Raw genomic sequence first — 25,646 nt, 5'->3', positions numbered from 1 at the left:
TCAGGTGGCCGCTGCCTGCAGCAGCTTGAAGCCGGGTTTTGGTTCCCAGCCAGAGACTGAGGTCGGGTCACAGCGGTGAGAGCGCCAAATGCTAGCCACTCAACCAGTGGCCAGTGACAAGGCCCTGGCCCTTCGGCTTTGCAGAAAAGAATTCCCACAAAGATGGAAAGTAGTGAAACAAGTAAAGTGTTTATTAGAAGAAAACATCGTACAGTATGTGGGGATAGACACACGGGCGGACTCAGAGAGGGAGAGAGTTGCGCTCTCGTGGTAGTTTAAATCACTTAATTGGGGCATTTCTTCTGGGTTTTCTTTGGCCAGTCGTTTCGATTTGCCTGGTTCAGAGTCCGTATTTGGTACATCTTAGGATCGTCCCGTGTGTGCGTGCATCTCTTAGCCAAGATGGATTCTACTGAAGAGGCCTATGGGTAGTTAGCATCACTTACTATGGGGTGGCACCCCCTCCCGTTTGACCTCCAAGGAGCTTTTCTGTGCATGTGTAGTTGGGGAGGTCTCCTGACTTTGAGAATGAGGAATATGTGGTCTCTTATCTTCTATCTGGGCAGGGCCCAGCCTCCTCCCTCGATTGTCCGGCTGTTTTCGTCTTGGAGTATCGGTCCACAGAGAACGAACTCCAACTGTTTGCCCCGGGGGCCCACCTATCGTCTGCCTCAAGATGACATTAGATAGTCAAGTGGAGGTGTCAGGAGCATTCAAGGAAGAAGTCTAGATGAGAAATTCATTTGGGTGTTACGGTGGATGGTAAGCATGGCATGCACTTTGTAGCTCTTCCTGTCAAGGAGGACTGTTTTCCCACCCCTTGAATCTGGGCTGGACTTATGACTTGCTTTCACCAATGGATGCAGTGGAAGTGAGAAGTGAATTCTCAGGCCAAGCCTCAAGAACCCTTGTACCTTCTGCCTTTGTGCTCTTGGAATCCTGTGACCACACTACGAGGACGCCTACTGAGGCCCAGTCACCCTGTGGCCTCAGCTAACAGCCTACTAGACCCGGGCCTGTCTGTGAGTAAGGCCACCTGAGATTCCCCCAGTGGCCACTGACCGACTAGCTGACCGCAGACACATGAGCAAGCCCAGCCGAGATCAGCTAAGTTGGCACCAACTAGACCAGGAGCCCAGTCAAGCCTGAGCCAAAGAAATCATTATTTCAAGCAACTAAGTTTGGGTGGGATTTATTATGGTGCAGAAACCATCACATTTTGATGATGTGTTTAAATATCTGGATATCTGATCTTTTTCTTACTCAAATGAGACCATGATATTGTTCTGAAACATGGCTTTTCCATTCAGTGATGTGTCTAATGACAGTTTCCCATGAGGTATACTTCAGTCTCTCTCATTATTTTTAACAGCTGGATGAATATGCTATAATTAGTCGTCTCAACCAGTGTCTTATTTTGGTGGTTTCCAGGGTTTGCTGTCACAAAGCCTTGGTGAACATTCTTATAGACAGTATTTATATCCATGTGTATTTATCAGATAAGTTCTTGCAAAAACAATTACTGAGTCAAAGAGATGTGCATTTAGAATATGAGTAGTTGTGAAGTTATCATCTAAAATAATTTATTAATTTATACTTCCTTCTGTATGAGAGTGACTTTCATCAAGCCCTTACCAACACTTTGAAATACTTGCCAGCCTGAAAGGTAAAAAAAAATGTATTGCATTACTGTTTTACTTACATTTTTAAATGATGGGTGAGGTTGAGACTATTTTTGTATGTTTAGTATCGATTTATATGTTTTTCCTGGGAATCTCTTATTTCTGCTCTTTGCCCATTTTGTGTCTTGTTTAGCCTTTTAAAAAACGGAACCATCAAATATCAATGAATATTAAAGAAATGTTACTGTATTTCTAAACACTTTCTAGATGTAGACTTTTAAACTTGAATTCTAGAGGAGTTTGAAAGGCAATAAATAATCATTTCCTAACATCATGGTGTTTTACAAGTACAAAACACTTGGGTATATCATCTAATATAATCCCATATCTAACTTCTGAGGCAGGTCCTGGTATCCCCAGAGAGATTAAGTAACTTTTAGGTCAGGAAAAATTGTGAGAGACTTTGAAATAAGCATAAAAAGATTGTTCTGTCTAGCGCACTCTTCCAGAATTTCTGCCCCTTTCATTGTCTGTGAGCTATTTTGCCACTCTGTATAATTGTTGGAAACTGGTACTAATGCAAATGATACTTGTCTATAGAAATGCAAATGAATTGTGCCTGGTGGAGATGCCACTGATTACTTCCCTGTGACCATTGACCCTTTTTGTCTCTGTTTGTAATTCATTTCAGCATTCCTGATTGCCTCTGCTTGTGACTGTTCTTTGAATTCTCCTTTGAACTGTTATGATGTCTTACTGGTTCCCCCATTAATTAGTGAGTTAGATAAAACGTTGACACGTGTTCATTTTAAATTTATATGATCGTACTGAAACCAGGGGGGGAGGGGGCAGGGCACAACCTTTAAAAGAATGAGATAGCCGTTGAGTATACCACATAAACTGGTTAGAACCAATTAGGTCCAAAGTGGTGGAAGATTCGACTTCCAGTAGACCTTGAGCCTCATTATACGCTCATTGTAATACATTAGCATACTCCTGCCAAGGCCAAAAAGTGGGCAGTGGCCCAATTCCTGGAAATCCCCACCCCTTCTCCAAAGTAGTTGGAATAATCCTTCCACTCATTAGCCTATGAAATTACCCAGCCCATAAAAGTCAACCACCCCAGTCTCTCTCTCCCTCCCTCTTTCTTAGGCTTTTCAGCACAGAGTGAGGCTGGCCTTCTAACTAGGCCCCTTGCACAAATCCTGGGAAGTTAAACTCTGAAAAGAGCTTGCTCTCTTACCCTTCATTCAAACCAGAAATGACAACATCCCTCCCCAAGCCAGCAGAATAACCAGAGACACTAAGTTCTGTTTAAATTTTTAAAGAAATGTTTCTATATTTCCTTCCCTCTTTAGGACATTCATATCAAAGCCAAACAGAATGTGTTAGACATGGGCCTCTTGCAAGGTCATTGAGCGAAAGTTCTGCTTGCAGGGGGAGGTCAGTACCATTTCTTCCACCAACCTGGACTGAGCTTCAGGGCACAGAGCCTCAGCTGTTCATGTCAATATCCAGTTCCATTTATGAAGCGCTCAGTAGGTGAGCGCTTATGAATGAATGAACAAACCTCTCCTTAGTCTCCTCTGTGCCTCTGTTCTCACCATAGTTCATCTCACCAAAGTAAGGGCCAGAAGGACCCTCAGAAGTCACCTTGTCCAACTGCCTGTGTTACAAATGAGGCCCAGAGCAGGTGAGTGACTGGCTGGAGGTCACACAGCAAATCAGAGGAAGCACAGGTGCAAGAGGACGACCTTCCTTCCAGAGATCATCCTGAGACCTCACACAGTGTCTGTCGCCTGAAGCAGGAGGGTGACACTGGCCAGGAGAGATGAGAGCTTCCTTTATTGGTCACCTTGCTGCTGAGTCCGATGCAACCTTCCAAGGGACAAGCTCAGGGTGGCTTCCTGGGCTGTGGGTTGTCTTTGGATCGTGAGATTGATTCCCCCAGAGACCTGGGCACCTTCCCGCCACCTGCCTTCACCTGGAGAAGAGAGCAGCTCCACTAAGGAGAGGATGTCTGGTCCCTGTGTGGAAGTGGTACAGATGTTGCCCCATTTGGGGTGCGGAGGTGCAAAAAAAGCAAAGTGCAGGGATGCAGGTCTGCTGGATGATGAGAGGACCCGGGAGAGGCTGTGTCTCCCATGGGTGGCATGGGAGGAGGGCGATCCGGGTGGGGAGCCAGGCAGAGGCCAGCTGACCTTGAGCCGGTGGATAGCAACCTGTGGGAGGAGCCAGCCTGGGCCGTGCAGGGTGCAGCAGCATGGGGCCCTGTCACAAGGAGAGGCCAGGAGAGAGAAGTGAGCCCTGAGCTTTACCCTGGGCTGTCCCTCGGCTTCCCAACCTTTCCCCGTTACTCTCGGGCAGCTCGGAGTGGGTCGGGGCACCAACTTGGGGAGAAGTGTGTGCCCAGGGGGGCCAGGAAACCTCGTCCCCATCCCGGCATTTACAGCAACTGTTTGTTGTGGAAAAGTCACTTTGCTTCTCAGAGTCGAGTTTCTGCATCAGCAGAAAATGGATAAATTAAAAATCTTACCTCATAGGGTCACTCATGGCTTTGTACACACCGTTACCCATAGGAGTGTCTATTCTGTGTACTGCTGCCGTCCCTCTGTTTGGCATCTGGTACACATTCCAAATCTGTGTTGACTCAGTGGACAGCTAATCCTTAGGGAGCATTTCCTAGGTGATGAGCCGTCGTTTCATCCTCATCAAATCTATGACTGTCCTCTGAGGGGCACAGTGACTGTTCCAGGCCACACTGCTGCTAAGTGCAGAGCTGGGATTCGAACCGGGGCTGCCTGACTCCCCAGCCAGTGCGCTCGACCTCCACGCACCGCCCTTTACTCTGTGATCCTGCTCCATAAACTGGGAAGTTTTGCATAAGCAATACACGTGGGTCCCCGGAGGAGGGAGAGGAGTGTGATTGTCACTCAGTGGAGGAGGACACGGGGACACAGGCAGCGACTTCCCGAGCATCCGTGCCTACTATCTTTCTAAAAGAATTGCCGGTGCACTTTTTACTGTAGACAGAGCTCCGAAGGTCCCCAGCCACACCCCCTCTCCCGCCCGCGACCGCCCCCCCGCCCTCCGCCTCAGCCACTCACGACCACGTCCGGGTTTGTGGGCGGGGCCAAGTCGGCCTCGCTCGGCTGCGGCGAAGCCCCAAGGCTGCTGGTCTTCTGCTTCCGCCACTTGGCTCGCTGATTCTGGAACCAGATCTGAGATGAAGGCGAGAGAGGATGGAGATAAGCAAAAGGGATTTTCTCCATCTTGTTCCTCCCCTCAAAATGCATAATGACGGCACCTTCCAAGGGACCAACCCTTACAGTTTAGGAAGCTCCAGGGCATCCAGGATTTCTTTGGATCTGATCTGCCTTGAGAGAGGGGACCGGGGATCACAACCTTCAATACCTGCAGGGGTGTGGGCTCATGGGAGGGGGTGAAGCAGATGGGTGCCATGTAACTGGGAGTGGTGGGGTCTGCGGTGAACAGTGGCTAAAGTGGGCAGTTTTTCAGCTTTAGCCAACAGTCACCATGTGGAAATGTGAGGCTAGCGTTGCAAGCTCATCCAAATTCTAAGGCAGAAATCTTGATTTTTATGTGAAAGCGCTGAGATTTAAGATACCGTGCAGTTCAAATAAAACCCGTCTGGGTTCTTTCCTGCTGGTGGGCCACTGGTTTGCAACCCCTTTGGGCCCCGTGGCATCTATAGGTTGGTTGAATGTTGGCGGTTCCCTGTGTTCACAAGTGCCCTGATTATCCATGACAAGCTGCCATCTGCACTTGGTCATTCTGCCGAGGCAGATGCTGAATTCTGGGCTTTACACTAGATGCAGATGCTACCCACCTAGCTGGTGACTGATTTCAAATAGGAAGAAAAAGGGAAGAAGTCCAGACAGGGGCGGTCGTTCACCAGAAGAGTAGGTTCCACTGAAATGAAGGGTGGAATGTTGACATGGACCCTGGAGCAGATTTTGAATTCGAATGAGTCCATCATATTTTTTAAAAATTTTTATTGAAATATAGTTGATTTACAATGTTGTGTTAGTTTCAGATGTACAGCAAAGTGATTCAGTTATATATATATACAAATAAATATATATATTCTTTTTTAACGTTCTCGTCCATTATAGGTTATAAGATATTGAAAGGTGGGGCTTCCCTGGTGGCGCAGTGGTTGAGAGTCCGCCTGCCAATGCAGGGGACACGGGTTCGTGCCCCGGTCTGGGAAGATTCCACATGCCGCAGAGCGGCTGGGCCCGTGAGCCATGGCCGCTGGGCCTGTGCGTCCGGAGCCTGTGCTCCGCAACGGGAGAGGCCACAACAGTGAGAGGCCCACATACCGCAAAAAAAAAAAAAAAAGATATTGAAAGGTGGATGGGGGAGGGATAAATTAGGAGGTTGTGATTAACATATACACACTACTATGTATAAAATAGATAATCAACAAGGGCCTACTGTGTAGCGCAGGGAACTCTACTCAATACTCTGTAATAACCTATATGGGAAAAGAATCTGAAAAAAGAATAGATATATGTTTATGTATAACTAAACCACTTTGCTGTACACCTGAAACTAACACAACATTGTAGGTCAAATATACTCCAATATAAAATTTTAAAATTATATTCTGTTTTTCAAGGATTGCTTTTTTGTTTATTCATTAAAAGTGAAATTATAAAAAAAAGATATTGAGTATAGTTCCCCCATCATATTTGTTAAAAAAAAATGAAGAGTGATTTAGAAAACTGTTTTAGAGAGAGTGCCAACATGCAACAATTGGATTTGCTAGAGTGGTTCTTGCAGGACTGGGGATATGCAGAGGGCGAGGTATACCCCTAGTGAGTGACAAGGGGCTACTGTATCTCTAACCACAGAGGAAGCCATAGACACAAGCGGGGAAAAAATGACAGATTACAGATTAGGTCTCTGACCATGGAGGGTCCTTGCCACCTCTCTGTGCTGCCTCCAAAGTGATGCCCATGTGTTCTAGGTCAGGGGTTGGCAAACTAGAGCCTTGGGCTTTCTCTGGCCTCCTACCTGTATTTGTATAGCCCTTGTGCTAAGAATGGTTTACACATTTTTAAATGGTTGGGAAAAAAATCTAAACGAGAATAATATTTGGTAACACATGCAAATGATACAAAATTCAAATTTTAGTGTTCACCAGTACAGTTTTATTGGAACATGCTCATTTGTTACATACTGTAAACTACGGCTGCTTTTGTGCTACAAGGGTAGAGTTGAATAGTTGTGACAGTGACGTTATGGCCCCCCAAAGCCTAACTTAATTAGCATCTTGTCCCTTGCAGAAGAAGTCTATTGAGCCCTGGTCTAGATTGTCAAGACCTATTTTGTGAATGAGGCTGTGTGGTGAACGATGTTCTGGAGATACAGCCAAGTGTGGAAGGAGGTAGTGGAAGCAGATATCTATGCTACCTCCATGTCCATCCCCCAAGGTGAGAAACTATCTTATAACTGTGGTGGCCTCATTTCCTGGAAAATGATATTTGGCCAGTATAACTGTACTCATGGGATAAAGCCAATGGAAAATTTCTGATGGGGCAGCCCCAGAGGGTGCAGGATACATGCGATCTTACCCATGGCCCCAAGTGCATTGAGGTGGGGGGCCGAGGGTGGGGATGGCTGTACCTGTACCCGAGCTTCTGGGAGGTTGATCCTGGCTGCCAGCTGGTTGCGGACATGGGCGTCAGGGTAGTGGGTAAGGTGGAAGATCTTCTCCAGCTCATTCAGCTGCTCTGTGGTGAAGGTGGTTCGGATCCTCCGCTTGCCCTTCCTCTCCTCTGGATGGAAGAGGGTCCAAGTTGGGTTAGTGACCTTGGTCTCAGTGAAGCTTTTGTGCTGTCTTGTTCTACCCATTCAACCCCTGTTGCCACTACTTGGCCTCTAGCTCCTTAGGTTTGGAGTTTTACAAGGTTCTCTTTCCTAGAAACTCTGCTCCTAGGCTGAACCCCCTCTCCCATCCATCCTGGACAGCGTGGCCAAGATAACCTTCTAGAAACTTCTTTGATTGTCCTTTCTGCTGCTCAGATGCCTTCAAACAAATTTCCCTTGTCTGTAACAAGGAATGGTAAACCACAGCTTGGGGGCCACATCTGGTCCACTGTTTGTTTTTAGAAATAAAGTTTTATTGGAACACAGCCTGACCCATGGGTTTATGTATTGTCTGTGGCTGCTTTGGGCAGCCATAGGCGACTCTATATGGCAGAGTTGAGTCGTCGAAACAAGAGACTGCAAAAGCTAAAATAATTACCATCCAGCCCTTTACAGAAAAAGCACAGCAGTCAGCCCCTGAAAGCCTGTTTCCAATCACGTGACTAGTCTCATGCCCACTCAGAGCTGCTGCATCATAGGTGGGATCCTAGTGCAAAAGGAAAATGTGGGATCAGAAAGAAAGCTTTTTCCTTTCTTCCTCTCTCTTTCTTGACTTGTCAGGGTGGTTTTTTATTTGCTACTTAAGGCCCTGTTCCCTTGGGCACAGGGATACTAATAGCATGAGCGTGGACCCTCACAGGGCCCACCCTTCAACTTGGTGCCAGGGTGCCTGTGCCTGACCTTGACCCTCCTCACAACCGTGCCCTTCCCTCCCCAATACCCCCAACACAGATGACAGAGGAGGCAGCGGTCACTGGGTAGGGGCGGGGAAACAGGTGGCTGAGAGCCCATCCCAGGGAAGCAGGGAGGTGGTGAGAGGGGCACTGAGCCTGAGCTGAGGCTCCAGGCCCCTGGTACGTGCTTCGTGGTTCCATTGGATTGCGCTTATGAAACACAGATTCAAACATAAAATCATTAAGAATTTCAAGAGGGTGACCATGAGCTTTAACCCGGAAGTGTCAGGCCTCCTTCTGAGCGCAGGGCCCTGTGCAACTACACTGGTCACACACAGGCCCATGAAGCTAGGCCTGCGTGCCTCTGTGTGTGTGTGGGTGTGTGGGTGTGGGTGTGGGTGTTTGTGAGAGAGAGATGGGAAATCAGGTATTCAGTTTGGATGTGTTAAATTTGAGATGCCTGTTGGCTATTCAAAGCAAATGATCAAATAGGCAGATGCTTATGTGTTTGGAGCTCAAAGGGGATCTCGGGACTGAGGTTCACATTTGAGACTCATCAGCGTATATTTGGCCTTTGATCTCATGAGAGTGGGTGAGATCACTTAGGCAGGAGGAGAAAAGTGGAGGGTCTAGGAGTGAGCCCGGGTCCATCCACCATTTAGAGGCTCAGGAGCCAACGAGGGACCCAGGAGAAATCAATGAGGGAGGCCAAGAAGGACAGGTCTCTGTGGTAGGCGACAAGTGCAGTGACATGGACACCTAGCGAAGAAACTCTTTTAAGAAACAAGGCTCAGCTGTGTCCATGCTCTGACGGGATTAATTGCAGTGAGGACAGAAAGGGGGTCCTTGAACCTGGCTGCATGAGGACCTTAATGTTAGCAGTTCCCACAGAATAGGGGCAGCAAGGGCTCAGGGGCAGTGGGCAGAGGAGAGAAGGGGAGGGGAACTGGAGGAGACAACAACTGTGCACATCTTCAGAGAGGTTTGCTGGGATGTGGAGGAAATATTGCAGTTGACAGCTGGAGAGACCATGTTCATGTGGTCCCAGGGATTTAAAACAAATTAACAGTATGACATCATGTAATCTCTCCAGCCAATCTCTCTCTCAGTCTATTTTTGGGGGAACCCTACCTAAGACAGAGGGAGCTCAGATCCACAAAATTCCATAGAAAACGTGGGGGAAGAGAGGTTTGGAAAGAAGGGAGTGATCACAGACTTTAAATTAGAGAGGATGAAGGGGAAGGAAAATAAGAAACAACCAGTGTGTTTATTCAACACCTGTTAAGTACCAGGTACAGTTCTAGACCCTGACCTTGGCCTGTGTGTATGTATATTTAGCTTGCCTTGTTCCAGCATGGATTTGTGAGGCATGTGGTCCCAAATTTGGCATTTAGGACGTCATTGAGGTCCACAGGAAGACTACTTGGGTCGAATTAGCATGGTCAAAGCCAAGCGAAAAAACAATTTTGTGTTATCCACAAACACACTAAATACAGTGTCTCTGATACTGGGTAGGAACTTCAACAAGTATATGTTGTATTACATTGGATGGGGTGTGAGTGGTTGGGATGAAGTCAAGGCAGTGAGGAAAAGAAGAACTTTTATGTCGAGAAGGTGCAAAAAAGGCTAGAGGGAGGTTGGGGAAAAGTCTGGAGTGCAGCCTGGAGCATATACCTAAAGCCTCTCAGGAGGAGAAACTGAGGAAGAAGAGTGAGGGCTTTGGCGGATGCTTGATGGAGCAGGGCTGTGGGGCAGGCTGGTCAGAGGTGCTCGCTGTACCTGGCATTGTGTTGTTCAGGACAGGACAGCAGGAGCTCAGGTCATCAGCAGAGAGTGAAGGAGGTGGGAGGGATTAGAGGCTGGAGGAATGAAGACGGGATTTGGAAAGCTGCTCTGGAGAAGGGTGAGAGAAGCTAGGAGAGTAGGGAGGATGGTGATTCAACCAGCCTTGCTGTACGTCCTGATGGAACCAAGGGACGGTGAACATTGGAGGAAGCACCAAACCAGGTGGGGCAGGTTTGTCTCCCTGACCATGGACTTCTGAGGCCAGGGTTACAATTCTAGTCTGACTGGCAACAAAGACCACATGATGCAATTTTAGGAATAGTAGGAAAGGTAGCCCCCCCCCCCCCAGATCACCTTCCCTTTTGGGGCCAATTCCTACCATTCTAGTTGACCACCATGGCTCCTGATTTCTTTCTCACTCCTGTAAGAAAAGTCTGCTCTCAGAAAATGATGGTGAATCTAGGTACGTCCTGTCCTAGCATCCCTCACGCATATTGGCGAGACTCAAACCCTCTGGGGAAAGAAGCCTGCTGTTCTCTGTCTCTCTGTGTCTCTGTGTCTTTCTCCACTGTGAGCTCCTGGAGGGCAGGGACTATACATTGGACTTGCTGAGTAACTGGCACCTATTGGGAGCTTCATAATTATTTGCTCTAAATGAATAAAGGTGAAATTTAGGCTCTGTTCTCAACCCATTCGGCAGATAAGACACTGTCACAAGAAACAATGCAGAATGATTTGTCTGGACTCTTCTGCACTGTCAGATGTCACAGGTCAGGAGAGAGCAGAATTAGCTGGAAAGGAGGGGTGGGGATCTAAACTGTTGTTGAGGTCTCCTTACTTCCACTCAGTCCACTTTCTTTTTCCCCCCAAAACAGGTAAAACCACCGCAAACTATGAGCTGGAGTAGACACAGTGAAAAATGGATTTCACTCATGATGGTTTAACAGCTGAAGAGATCAATTAACTTTTGTGTGTGTGTGTGCTTATTATCCATCCTGCTATCATTGGACAGTAGAAAACCCACTAAGCTGGATATCAGAAGCCCTGAGCTCTGTTCCTGGCTCCAGTCTACAGCTTGGGCCATGTTTTATTTACTCTCTGGGCCTCAGTCTCCACATCTGTAGAAATGGGGGAGGAGAGAGGGTTTGAATGATCAAATCGCTAAGGCCCTGACATTCTGTAATTCTTTTTCTCTTCAGTTGGAGGCTGAATGGCTTAAAAGGCCTGGCCTTGGGCTTGCCTGGTGGGTGAAAGGAGAGGGCCAGAGAGGAGAGATTTCTGCTGAGGATAACTCTCCCGGCTGAATTGCTCCTGCATCTCTGAGAATCAACAAGTGCATTTCATAGTCTGCCTTTGGTCTCACCCTCCTGACTACCCCTCATTTTTGTTAGTCCATTTTTTTATTCCCTCAAAGTACTTTTACTCATTTTTCTGACTCTTGGAAGCTTCTTGGGAGTCCCGGACAGTGATGTTTCAAACATGATTACCCCCTAGAGTAAGCTGTTGGATTGTGAACCAGCTGATGTGATCTGATTTCTCTCCTTCTCTATCCCCTTTTTCCTCTTCAAGTCCACCCTACTTTTTAAATTAAAAAAAAGGTATTTATTCTATGTTTAGAGCTGGTGGTGTATTTAAGGGATAGAGCCAAAGCCAGCCAGGACTGATGTAGAGAGAAATGGCAAGCCATGCTGAAAGTATCTCATTCATTCATTCATTCATGAGGTCAGCATTTTAGATGATATTAGTGATACAGTGCAGTTCTATAGAAAATTGCAAAAAAAATTTTACAGAATGGAAGATTCCAGGTTGGACGGGCAAACTGAGGTCAAGGACAGCATGGATCTGGGATTCTTCTGGGAATACAGAGCTTTGGAATAGAGGATACTGAACAGAAAACGTAGGGTGCTGAACTGGAATACAGGAAAGTAAGCAATGTGGAGAACGGAGGATTAGAAACAGAATGTAGATTGTAATAGAAATAAGCTATCTCTTCCTTTTTCCCCAGAAGGAAAGTTAGGCAAACAAGGGCTCATGACTAAGTATAGATTCCTTAATAAAATGATTATTTCAAGTTTCCATTTGTGTAATTAAGGGAGCAGCTATTAAGATATATATGGCTTTCCCGTATTTCCTGTAGGACCAGAAGTGCATAATTTGGAGATAAGGTGAAGAGGAAAAGATCTGAACCCTACCCTGCAAAATAATTGGGGAGGGGCTGCTTGGCAAGTTATGGGCCAGTAAGAAAAATATTATTCTCATTAGCTTTGAACTATACATTCTCAGGATAAATGTTTATTCTTGAGAGATGATGGTAATGATGGTGATGGGATCTATGTGTATGTGCCCAAGAGCTGTAGTGACTTCTCCTGTGAAGAAAGAGGGGTGTCTAAAATTCACATGGTTGGCGAGATGGAGGCTGAGCCCCAAGTGGACCGGGCTGCAGGACTCAAGGGCCAAAGCCCCTCCCCTAAGACTGAGCATGGGTTCTTGGGATGTCAATAGTCAAACACTGATTGTCCCCATACAACTCTTCTTGGGATGTTATTTGAGACTGAATATCCCTAACTTGGAGAACTATAAAAAGGAGTGGTAGGGAGAGGGGTCCTGGAGTTGAGATCACCCCCAGTGAGTGGGGGTCCCTGAAATATGACTAGTGACACCCCACCAGAAGAGCCATGTTGGGAGACAGATAGACTTGAACCTGGAGCTAGGGAAACAAGGTTAGGATCTAAGGCTGGACCTTGTTAAAAGTTTAACTCCTTAGGTCTGCCTTGTTCAATATGGTAGCCACTATCTATCTATGGCTGTTAAAATAAAATAAAAAATACAGTTCCTTAGTCACACTAGCCATAGGTCAATAGCCACATGTGGCCAGTGGCTACCATATTGGACAGCACAGATATAGAACATTTCCATTATCAGAGAAGTTCTATTGGATAGTGCTACCTTACTGGTTTTCTCATTGGGTTCTTGAAAAAGTCATATTCTGGGTCTCACTTTAAGTCTCTTCTTGTGTTGGCAGTTTCCTCTAATTGCCACATATGTCTAGGAAGGAGAGTATCCATCAGTCATAGAGCTGACTTTGATGGTGTTGGGAAAACTGGAAGTACAGGGAAAGTGAGAGGAAGGGAAGACTGGCCCAGGCCCATCTCTCTGCTGGTGACTGGGGAGAAGGAACATGTCCAGTGGAGAGGATGGTGCCCTGGAGCTCCGGGTGGTGACTCAGAGCAGAATGACCTGCCCATGGTCCACGGGGCAGGGAGGATGGGGGAGAGCAGAATCTGAGGGGTTGGCTCAGGAAGTATGAGGGTCAACACTTCAGTTTTCCCATCAAATGTGGGAGGAGGCTGCTCTAGGAAAGGAGTGAGGGGGCCAGGAAGCCTGATGCTTGGGTTACAGACCACAGTAGGTGATGAGAGAGATGAAGCAGATGAGAGAAGGCAGAACAGCATAAATGGAATGTGGAACAGAGAAGGCAGAACACAGGACTTTGCAGGTAGAATTTTGGAACCAGAAGGAACCTCATTAAACAGGAAGCTGGAAGTACCAGTTCATGGATGGAGCACCCATTGCATGGGATGATTCTTTTTTTTTTTTTTTTTTTTTTTTTTGCGCTACGCGGGCCTCTCACTGTTGTGGTCTCTCCCGTTGCGGAGCACAGGCTCCGGATGCACAGGCTTAGTGGTCATGGCTCATGGGCCTAGCCGCTCTGCGGCATGTGGGATCTTCCCGAACTGGGGCACAAACCCGTGTCCCCTGCATCGACAGGCGGACTCTCAACCACTGCGCCACCAGGGAAACCCGTGGGATGATTCTTAATCATGGGGAAGGGCTGGGATGTTCTGGACCCCGGCTCAGAGAGGATGATGGGGAGTGTGGAGCCCCATCCAAGGGCACCCGGGGGAGGGCAGGGAGGCGGGGTAGGAAGGGGGTAGGAACTTGCCCCCTTCAAGTTGCTCTTCACCCGGTTATTAATTGTTGGAGCTGTGAATCCCACTGCAGTGGGTCTTCAAAGAGAGCGAGTCAGCAGAACTTAATTAAACCTGAGACATTTAGCACATTGATCATAAGAAATACACCATTTACACAGGTGATTAGGCCACCTAATTATAAACTGATGTTTTTCCGTGCATGGCTCCCTCCCCTGATTGCTCCTTCTCTGCGGTCTGCTAATTGGCCTTGGCCGCTCAGCTAAGGCCACGGGGGCTTTGCCGCTGGACTGAGACTCTGGAAACGGGCCTTGTCCTTGTCTTCCCAAGGCAGCGGGTTGGGCAGGATGGAGATCCAGGCTCCCTTTTGGGGCCCTCCTGCAGGCTGAGGACACCTGAACAGGACAGGTGGGGTGCAGGGAGGCGCCTCCCAGGGCAGAGATGCTCTGGCCTCTTCCCTCTGGGTGTGGTCCCGGACTTCTACAGTTCCCTGTGCCCACAGCGTGCAAGGCACACTCCTTGGCCCAGCATTCAAGCTCTTCAGGCTCCCCCGCTTTCCAGGGTCATCTGCTTTCTGCCCGATCATCACTTCCATTATTTCTGCGCCACCTGATGGCTTCTAGATTCCCCAAATCGGCCATGCCTTTTTATCCTCCAGGGACTTGCTCTCACTACCCCCTACATCTGCAAGCCTGTCCTCCTCCTTTGCCTAGTAAACTCTTACTCATCCATCAAAACCCAAATCAGTCAAAGATTTCCTTCTCTCCAAGGTCTGTTGTGAATCTGCATGAGGAAACACAACAGATTTTTTTTTTAAATCTATAAGTAAAGAGTGCTAAATTTCAGTGTGCAAGTAACCAGCCTCCATATTTGTACAAAAAAATCTCTCTCAATCTTTATGTATCCATGTATCAAAGTGTTAATGGTACTTACTACTGGATAGGAGATGGTAAAGTTATAGCTACATTTTCTTTTATCTTCTTTCTGTTTATCTGTATTTTTAATTTTTCTATAATAAACGTGGATTACTTGTATAAATAAACAACAACCCAGAGAATACAGCTAGAGTGGAAAGAGATGAGGATAAAGAAATTGCTAAAAGAAACAGCTGAGAGACCATTGGAAAGCTCACCAGCCACGGACTTGCGCCCTGTTCCCAGGGGTGACTGGGTCAGTGCCCATCCGCCCCTCAGCAGTGTGAAGATGGTTGTTTTCCACATGTATGGTCTTCCTTTCATAGTATTTTTTATATATGGCTCTCAGCATATATGTCCCCTCATACTCTACCACACTTTTCATTTTCATTTTTTTTTCTTTTTAAAATAGAAGTTGTACTTTTGTTTAAAGGATTTTGTGCGGGAAAGCTACAAAACAAATAGCAGGAGGGCTCCTCTCTTGACACCTTGTGAGGGCACCAGAGTGTAGCCTGCTCCGTCCCCCCATTCATCCACGGTCTCTCTGACTGTGCATCTCAGCGGAAGCCTGAAATTCCCCAAACGTAGGTTTTAAAGATGCTGATGGACATAGATAAAGGCCAAGGTGCTTGGCTTGGCACACGTGACCTCAGCCTACCTCATGCCTCTCATCTCCACTGACATTGGTCCATGATTTCTCAACTCCAGCCACCCTGAGTTTCTTTGTTTCTCAAAAGGAATATTCCTTTTTATTCCTCTGGGCAGCTTCACCTGCTTCCCTCTGCCTGGCGTGCTCTCTCCCCTCCTCTGCCTGACTGCTATCTCAGATGCCACCTCCTTCTGAAGCCTTCCTTCAAGCAGAGTTTGTTGCTGTCTCCTCTGTGTTCTCAAAGCACTTTGTCAGGTTTGTATGTTTCTCTGTGTTGTTACAGTGTGGCTCTCAGGACGGTGTGCTTGGATTTGGGCACAGGGTACTGGAACATGGGCTGATTACATGTGCTTTCAAGGTGCCATCATATTTCAACAGTTATAACTGTTTTCCTCGCTGAGAAGTTGTGTGTGTGTGTGTGTGTGTGTGTGTGTGTCTGTGTGTGTGTTTGCTTCCCTCCTGCCCTTATTCCTTTCCATTCTATACTTGTGACAATGCAGGGGAACAGACAGACAACACAAGCTGTGAAGCTAGAGGGTGTTTCCTGATGTGACACAGGAAGTGTCACAGAACTTGTTTCTATTCAATGCGGGAATCCATATTCAGTTAACCTTCCTGCGGAGAACTGAGGAGGAAGTTAACTAGCTCTTATCTCTGTGAAAATACATACAGAAGGCCAGCCCAAGTGCAGGGATGCAGAGTACCCAGATTAGAGGTATCCAAACCCCCAGGCCCTGTAAACAGGGAGAAGAGCCATTTCTGGCCAAAAAATGATTACCAACTGCCACAGTACAAGGAGTATTTGGAAGAGTAAACCTCTGTAGCAACAGCATTGATGAAAAGAAAGGAAAAAAGGAACTTTGAGAGTTTTATATATGGAGACCGAAAGTGACCTATGAGGAGTCATAAGGAATAAGAAACCATCACCCCAGCATGGAAGAGTGTGAGAGAAGATGAGGAACAGCGAGAAGAAGGCTTGGCCCCAGCCCTGAGCCAGGGCTCCCTCTCCCAGGACCCAGAGCAGAGCAGAGCCACTGCCTTTAGTTCTAGGCAGCTGGGGGCTGAGGAGGAAGTGCAGGGGAAGGAGGGAGAGGAGGGGGAGAAGAGAAAAGAAAGAGGAAGGAGACAGGGAAGAGAGGGGGGAAAGAGGAAAATGAGGGGGACGAAGAAGTGAGGAAAGGGGGAAGGGGTTGAATTGTGTTCCCCTCAAGAAGAAATGCCTAAGTTCTAACCCCTGGTCCCTGTGAACGTGACCTTATGTGGAAATAGGGTCTTTGCAGAGATGATTAGGCTAAGGATCTTTTTTGTGTGTGTGTGGTACACAGGCCTCTCACTGTCGCTGCCTCTCCCATTGCGGAGCACAGACTCCGGACACGCAGGCTCAGCGGCCATGGCTCACGGGCCCAGCCGCTCCGCGGCATGTGGGATATTCCCGGACCGGGGCACGAACCGGCGTCCCCTGCATCGGCAGGCGGACTCTCAACCACTGCGCCACCAGGGAAGCCCCACTACTTCTGGTTTTATTCACCTTTGCCTCCCCAGCCTGCCGCCTGGCCCAGAGTAAGCACTCAGCAGTGATTCACTGAGGGACTGAATGGCCCATGAATGGACAAGGGAAGATATCTGTGTCCCTCCCAGGCCAGAAGATCCACACTGGTTTACCCACTGAAGTGGTCCCTTCTTTGCCCATCTTCCTCTCCCCTTTCCCCCCCACCCCGGACTTGCAATTTCCCTGCAGAGGGTCATCAGTGGGACAGGTGCAGAGATGATCTCTTTCTTTCCAGGGTCTGATCCTCCAGTACAAAGTGACTTCCTCCTGACTGGGTCTCCCTGGACTTTGAGGACCCCCAAACTCTGGGGGGCTTTCTTCTCTCAGGAGGAGTGAGCAGGCAGCTGGGCTTAGCATCCCTTCAAATTGGGAGACCCTCCTGGATTTTTCCACTGAGGCTGGGGAAGGTCCAAGCCTTAGATTATGAGGGTCCCTGTGAGAGTGGGAAGCTGTGGGGAGGGACCTTGGTCCCTGCCATGAGAAATGAGGGAGGCCCAGCACTGGCCTTCGTCTGGGTCGCTGACCTGGCCCCGGACCTGGCACGTATTGCTCTGTAGCACCAAACAAGCCAGTTTGCCTCTCTGGACTTCAGCCTCCTCAAAAAAATGGTCCTCGGACCACCTGCGTCAGTCTCACTTGGGAGAGCTTGCTAGAATAGATTCCTGGTCTCCACCCTAGACTAGGGGCAGAGTCTTAGGTGCCAGGCCTAGAATGCTGCCTCTTCACAAGCTCCCTAGGGGATTGGGATCCTGAGGTAACGCTTTCCAGTCAACCTCCAGGAGCCCCTCTGTGAAGCCCTTTAAGTGGAGACAAAGAGGAGTTTATTCCTCTGTTGTTATTATTGGGACAGGGGAGGGCCCTGGAGGCACCTCTTCTGTCCTGTTGCCCATTCCCTGAGGGCTCCTGCATGCTGTGTGTGTGTGTGTGTGTGTGTGTGTGTGTGTGTGTGTGTTTGGTGGGGAACAGGACAGAGGTGGAGAGGCATCAGCTGGGTCACCAGCACTGACGGGGGTGGGGCTTCCTAAGGGGCAGTGAGAGGTGGAGGTGGTGAGTAGGTCCTGCCCTGCCTGGCACAGACACCCCTCTGCAGGGAGGAAGCTTCTGCCATGGAAAATGCCCACAAGTGACACCACCGAGGCTTTTGCGCAAGCAGCTTGTTGTGGAATTGGTCATGGCATGTCGAAGCGGGGAGGGCCCTTAGGAATTTTCTAGCTCTGCTCTTTCGTGTTTCAGATGAGGAAATGAAGTCCCAGCCAGGGGAGCAGCTTGCCTGAGGTCCTCCAGTGCATTGGTGCCAGACCAGGTCTTAGAGGCCAGGTTTCTGGAATCCCAGCTTCCTGCCCTCCCCGCCCAGCCTAGCATCTCACAGACTCCAGCTCTTTGCAGTTTGTGCAAGTTACCTTTATAGTTTTGAACATACTGGCATCTCACCTGCATTATTATTTACTTCACATTTAAACAGACTTTTTTTTGTTTTACCTCAATAAATACATTTATTTTAAAAGAACACCTCACATCATGACCATAAATGGGTAAATGGTATCATGTGTCATAAATAGAAGGTTAGTGTAGAAATCATTACAGAACGATCGACATAAATAATCTTTGTAGACAGGAATAAAGACACAGATGTAGAGAATGGACTTGAGGCCACGGGGAGGGGGAAGGGTAAGCTGGGATGAAGTGAGAGAGTGGCATGGACATATATACACAACCTAATGTAAAATAGATAGTTAGTGGGAAGCAGCTGCATAGCACAGGAAGATCAGCTCGGTGCTTTGTGACCACCTAGAGGGGTTGGGATAGGGAGGGTGGGAGGCAGACACAGAGAGTGGGGATATGGGGTTATATATATATATGTATAGGTGATTCACTTTGTTATAAAGCAGAAACTAACACACCACTGTAAAGCAATTATACTCCAATAAAGAAGTTAAAAAAAAAAATCTTTGTCTGCCTGCCCCTCAAAGTCATCTTGAAAACCACCACGGCGACCCTTACGAGTCTTGGACATGCTGAATTCCAGCCCAGCGGGGAGATGGATGGATTTAGGCCACATTCAGGAATACTCTAGACTGGATGGTCTCAGACCACCAGGGTTCAGTTCTAATGCTACCTACTCTGCGGTTTTTGCAGGTGATTTGTCTTCTTGGTTTCATCAGCTCTAAGGTAGGGCTCACAATTGTGACAAATGGATAGAACAACGGCCGTGAGATTGCCATGAGAGCCGTGGAGCACCATCCGATCTTATGACTGCTATTTTCGTAAGCGCTCACTGGGGGTCTCCTCTGGGTCCAGCGGGATAGCTGTCATGAAACATGCCGGCAGCTTCAGGAGAGGTTTAGAATGACTGGCCTCCTTTTTGCCATCAGCCAATGTCAGGCTAGGAGAAGGGAAGCTGCTCGGGGAGGGGAAATAAGATCTCTCTCTCCACAGCAGAGAAGACAGACATGGATTTTATGTAGCTGCAGCAGGAGAGGCTCTGGTTAGACCCTTAGGAGAATGGTTTCTGTGAATGCTCATTGCTCATTCAATTCACTGGAGGATATTAATGAACTTCTCAAAATTAAGCTGGGGCCCTTTCCTATTGATAGGCTGAGCTACTGGGAAAGCTGTCAGCTCCCCAGGGACGTGTTGCCCGCCAGGGTCTTTCCCTTGGCCCGCCTCTGAGCACAATCCCCATCTTGGGAGACTTGACTTGGTAGAGGGATTGGAGCTCCGTGCTTGGTAGGAGAAGACATCACGGGCCCCCCTGGGCTTCCTTTCCTTGGATTAAAGGGGTGGAAAGGAAAGAGGACTGGGACCCTTTTGTGAGATTCTCCAGGCTCATCTCCTATCAGACTCCAGTGGACCCTCGAGACATCACCAGCTCCATTTCCTCCATCACTCAGCCGTCTCACCGAGGATGAAGCTGAAGCCAGAGTGGAAAGGCACTTTGCCAAGGTGGCTCAGCAGGCCGGGGGACAGGTGACACTGACTGCTGACTCCTGACTCTTAGTGTGTATGTGCCCTCCTCCAGCCCTCCTCAAGCTGGCTCTCAAGCAGGGACCTGGGATCTGGTCATTGTTATTTCGGGGCAAGCCCTGGGGTGGGCACTGGCTTGGGGTGTGATCAGGGTGGGCAGATCTGGGGCAGAGCTTCAGCCACTAGAGGCCGTGCAGGCTGAACTCTGCTTACGAAGGGAAAGAACACGACAGACCGAGCAGGTGTTTGGGGGCGGCTGGGTCTCGGGTCCTCTGCTTTGTGACTTGGGGGCATCACCCACGTCTTCTCTTTACAGATGAATTTCCACATCTGTCAAGTTATGATAATTATGCTTTTCTACTGAAGTTAAAGAAGAGACATGCACAGCCTCCGGGGCAGTGCCGACCACATTGTAAATGCTGAATAAATAAATGATAACTCTCAGCTGTGGCCTGGTTACAGGAACGAGCCCCAGGTCCCTGCATCCTGCAGTGAACTGAGCCTTGGCCCACACTGGAACAGCCACAGTCCCCAGCTGGGTAGAAAAGTATTTAAGGCTAACAGCCCAGTGTCTAACATCTCTTTGAATTTTGAAGGCTTCTCTTCTGTTGATATGGAGCAGCTTTCTCTCTGCCTGAGTGCAGCTGGGTCTTGGAGACCCAGGAACAGATGAGAAATGGCCAGAAGACACTTACCCTGGGGCTGGTCGTGCGGGGGTCTCTCCGGCCCGGAGTCTGCAGCTGCTGCTTGCCCGGTGCCCTCTCCACCTGCCCCTTCCGGCCTGACTGCATCACTCCTCTCAGCCGGCCTCTTTAAGATCTCCTCGATGGAGAAGGACAGGCCACGCTTCTTTGGGGCCTCACAGCCCCCCGAGCTCTTCCTCTCCATCCCCCCATGGAGAGCCGGGTCCGCCTTGGCACCCTCCACGGGCAGCTGCAAGGGGGGCAGAGGGGCCTATGCCAGTGGAGGGTGGCGTCCTTCCTTTCCCGAAGCTCCTGGAATCAAAAGGGTGAGCAGAGGTGGATCCTCATGTGGGATTATCCAAGCAGGATTATGTATCCATGGGGACTTCCGTGGGTCACCTTAAAACACCCTGGGATCAAGGAGGCAGGTCACGTCGGGAACACTGGAAGGGGCTGAACCCTGTGCCCAGGGGCTCAGAGCCCTCGCCAGCTCCACGTCGAGGGAATCACCATTGCCAAATTGGGTTCAGTCCTACTGCAGCGAGTCTTCTCCGGGGTGGTCACCTTCACAATCCCCAGCGTAGGCCAGGGACCCCGAGGTCACAGAAAGTGGGGATCACGGCAAAGAGCTGGAAGGAGGAGGGAGCCTGCCCCAGGGAGATCTGGAGGTAGGGTGTCCACCTTTGCCCTTTCTCTGGCTGGTGGCCCTTTCCGCTGGCTCCAGCCAGGCCTCTGGAAGGCTGGAGTGCCACCGGCGGGCCCCAGGTGCCCGGCTCAGTCCTGGGCCACAGTGCAGCTGGAGGGGCGCTCCCAGAAACCCTCCTGGGTTTCTCTTGCTTCCGCTGCTCCCAGACTCCAGAGTAGACCTTCCAGAGTACCCGTGCTTTGGCTGCCCTGCAGATGGAGGCTTTGGAAGGGGGTCACTGGGTCACCACTGCCAGGCTGGCTCTCTGTGATGGGGCTGTGCTGAGCACTGGTGTCTGAATCTCCCCTGGCGTCTCTGGTCCGACCATCGCTTTTTTCCGTTCTCTCTCTGACTTCACTGCACAAGCCTCTCCATAGGCTCCTGGCCTGGGGTGCCTCTCCCTTCCTTTTGGGGTCCTTTCTGCCCCCCCTCCTATTTGCATGCCTCTTACTTGCCTCCTGAGACTGCACTGAAGGGGCACTTTCTCTTTGTCCAGGAAACTGTCCCCTGGGAGCCGATAGGCACCGACCCGTCCTTGCCAGGAGTTCTGTTCCCAATTACTGTGTAACCAGGGAGGAGGAGAAAACGGCTGATAAGAGAGGAAACTCTCCACCCTCTTTACAGCCGGGGATGCAGGTGTTGGGGAAAAGGGGTAAGAAGCAGAGGGAAACTGAAGGATGGGGACTGGGGGTCCCTGGGAGGTGTGTGCTGGGGATCTGGCCAGGCCGGAGCAGGACAAGGGAAGGTGGGAACAGCATGGCCAGGAAGTGTCCCCAGGCCCCATAAAATGTGTTTACTCAGCAGGGAGAATTTATGGGTCACACGTAGGCCGGAGGCTGGGCCAGGGTGTGGTCTGCTTGGTGTTGGCCAAGGGCAGTCCCTCTAAGATGTGCTTTCCTGGGAAAATATCAGAGCGAGAGGGGTCTCCTGAGGTCCTTATGGGGTGTGTGGGGAAACTGAGGCCCAGACCATGGCACAGTCTCATCTAAGCAGGTCTTTGGGGAGCTCCAGGGTGCCAGGCTGGCCACAAGGTGTCATCTGCATGAGGGTGACAGATACCCTGGGAGAGACTGGGAGTGTGAATGGGGGCATTAGAATCCAGAACTTCTCTCGGAGGGAGGGGGAAAGGGAAGGCTGATCCTTACTCCCTGAGGAGGGCGAGTCAGAGCAAAGAGCATCTGTCCTGTTTTAGGAGCCGTGGCCCTGGGAAGGCTCAGGTGGTCTGGTCTAGCTCGGGGAGACTGCCACCGCTGCAGTCACAGGTAAACGCTCAGATCTTGGGAGCTTCACTGCTTACTCATGTCACAGTCAGTGTAGTTGAACATCCCTTTGGGAACCCAGGCTCCTTCCAGACTGTGATGCTACCCGTCCTCCAACTGTGGGCTTCAGGATTTCAGGGAAGTGGAGAGAGCAGAGGAGGGAATGGTAATGAGTCAGCAGTGGAAGCGGTTAAGCGACTTCTGTTCATATTCTGTGACCAGAATGAGTCATAAGGCCTTGTCTAGATGCTGGGAAGGGGACTTCTCGTCTGGGCCAGGAGGAAAGTAGCCCAGCTGGGTTGGTGCACAGGGAAATGCCTCCTTTATGGTCAGGTGGCTAGAGTCCCACAGGAGTCAAGCCCCCTGTTGGCGGCCAAAGGAGTTGTTGCATTGGGAGGGTGGGTCTCCTTCTGCTTGGGGCGGAGGAGGTGTGATGGACACTTGCAGTGGCCGGTGAGGAGGGAGGACTCCAGGGGCTGAAGCAGCAGAGGGGAGGGAAGACCTGGAGCCAGGGGCTGTGCACGCACTGCCTCATCTAATCCGCCCAACAGCCCTATCAACTGCGGTCACTCATGCCATTTTACAGCTGAGGAGATGCGCCCAGAGAGGTGAGTGGCGGCTTACAGGGCTACGCAGCCAACCCGTAGAAGAAGCAGCAGTCAAACCCAGGTGAGTCCAGCTCTGAAGGTGAGTCCATCTCTGACACCCACACTCAGCTCCCTTAGCCATAATCCCCAGAGACTATCCGGTCCAAACTTCTCACCGTGCAGATGAAGAACCACATCTCAGAGAGAGAAGTTTCCAGAGTCACACCTGTTCTTTTCGGCACCTCATTTGAGTTCCTTGTATTCTCTCTCTCTGGGGTGAGCCTCACTCTCCACCACCTGCCCTCACCCCCTGGAGGTTAAGGAAGTAGCCCTTGTGGTGTGGACCTGGACACTTGCTCTCCTTCCAAACCATCACCCCCATGGTGAGCCACAGCCTGGGCATTCCTACATGTGTTCATCGCACAGATGTTTCTTTTTTTTTTTTTTTAAACTTTATTGGAGTATAATTGCTTCACAATGGTGTATTAGTTTCTGCTTTATAACAAAGTGAATCAGTTATACATATACATCTGTTCCCATATCCCTTCCCTCTTGCGTCTCCCTCCCTCCCACCCTCCCCATCCCACACCCCCAGGCGGTCACAAAGCACTGAGCTGATCTCCCTGTGCTATGCGGCTGCTTCCCACTAGCTATCTACCTTACGTTTGGTAGTGTATATATGTCCATGCCTCTCTCTCACTTTGTCACACCTTACCCTTCCCCCTCCCCATATCCTTAAGTCCATTCTCAAGTAGGTCTGTGTCTTTATTCCTGTTTTACCCCTAGGTCCTTCATGACATTTTTTTTCCTTAAATTCCATATATATGTGCTAGCATAAGGTATTTGTTTTTCTCTTTCTGACTTACTTCACTCTGTATGACAGACTCTAGGTCCATCCACCTCATTACAAATAGCTCAATTTCGTTTCTTTTTATGGCTGAGGAATACTCCATTGTATATATGTGCCACATCTTCTTTATCCATTCATCGTATGATGGACACTTAGGTTGTTTCCATCTCTGGGCCATTGTAAATAGAGCTGCAATGAATATTTTGGTACATGACTCTTTTTGAATTATGGTTTTCTCAGGGTATATGCCCAGTAGTGGGATTGCTGGGTCATATGGTAGTTCTATTTGTAGTTTTTTAAGGAACCTCCATACTGTTCTCCATAGTGGCTGTATCAGTTTACGTTCCCACCAACAGTGCAAGAGGGTTCCCTTTTCTCCACACCCTCTCCAGCATTTATTGTTTCTAGATTTTTTGATGATAGCCATTCTGACTGGTGTGAGATGATATCTCATTGTAGTTTTGATTTGCATTTCTCTAATGATTAATGATGTTGAACATTCTTTCATGTGTTTGATGGCAGTCTGTGTATCTTCTTAGGAGAAATGTCTGTTTAGGTCTTCTGCCCATTTTTGGATTGGGTTGTTTGTTTTTTTGCTATTGAGCTGCATGAGCTGCTTATAAATATTGGAGATTAATCCTTTGTCAGTTGCTTCATTTGCAAATGTTTTCTCCCATTCTGAGGGTTGTCTTTTGGTCTTGTTTATGGTTTCCTTTGCTGTGCAAAAGCTTTGAAGTTTCATTAGGTCCATTTGTATATTTTTGTTTTTATTTCCATTTCTCTAGGAGGTGGGTCAAAAAGGATCTTGCTGTGATTTATGTCATAGAGTGTTCTGCCTATGTTTTCCTCTAAGAGTTTGATAGTTTCTGGCCTTACATTTAGGTTTTTAATCCATTCTGAGCTTATTTTTGTGTATGGTGTTAGGGAGTGATCTAATCTCATACTTTTACATGTCCTTGTCCAGTTTTCCCAGCACCACTTATTGAAGAGGCTGTCCTTTCTCCACTGTACATTCCTGCCTCCTTTATCAAAGATAAGGTGACCATATGTGTGTGGCTTTATCTCTGGGCTTTCTATCCTGTTCCATTGATCTATCTTTCTGTTTTTGTGCCAGTACCAGACTGTCTTGATTACTGTAGCTTTGTAGTATAGTCTGAAGTCAGGGAGGCTGATTCCTCCAGCTCCGTTTTTCGTTCTCAAGATTGCTTTGGCTATTTGGGTCTGTGTTTCCATACAAATTGTGAAATTTTTTGTTCTAGTTCTGTGAAAAATGCCAGTGGTAGTTTGATAGGGATTGCATTGAATCTGTAGATTGCTTTGGGTAGTAGAGACATTTTCACAATGTTGATTCTTCCAATCCAAGAATGTGGTATATCTCTCCATCTATTTGTATCATCTTTAATTTCTTTCATCAGTGTCTTATAATTTTCTGCATACAGGTCTTTTGTCTCCTTAGGTAGGTTTATTCCTAGATATTTTATTCTTTTTGTTGCAATGGTAAATGGGAGTGTTTTCTTGATTTCACTTTCAGATTTTTCATCATTAGTGTATAGGAATGCCAGAGATTTCTGTGCATTAATTTTGTATCCTGCTACTTT

General features: G+C 48.6%; 1 protein-coding gene across 1 annotated transcript; it reads right to left on the bottom strand.

Annotated features, from left to right (window-relative positions):
• On the bottom strand, positions 1-20,884 carry ISX (intestine specific homeobox; the record flags this gene model as incomplete). The annotated part of the gene is given in 6 exon segments (XM_082635293.1): positions 1-56; positions 3,607-3,703; positions 3,705-3,893; positions 4,730-4,843; positions 7,278-7,429; positions 20,680-20,884. Coding segments are annotated over 6 exon segments (801 nt in total). The 5' UTR covers positions 20,873-20,884.
• Positions 20,885-25,646: the final 4,762 nt, after the last annotated feature.

This window comes from Mesoplodon mirus (assembly GCF_964341445.2).
Source record: "Mesoplodon mirus genome assembly, chromosome: 11".
Classification (NCBI taxonomy): domain Eukaryota; kingdom Metazoa; phylum Chordata; class Mammalia; order Artiodactyla; family Ziphiidae; genus Mesoplodon; species Mesoplodon mirus.
This window is presented reverse-complemented; position numbering and strand designations above follow the sequence as displayed.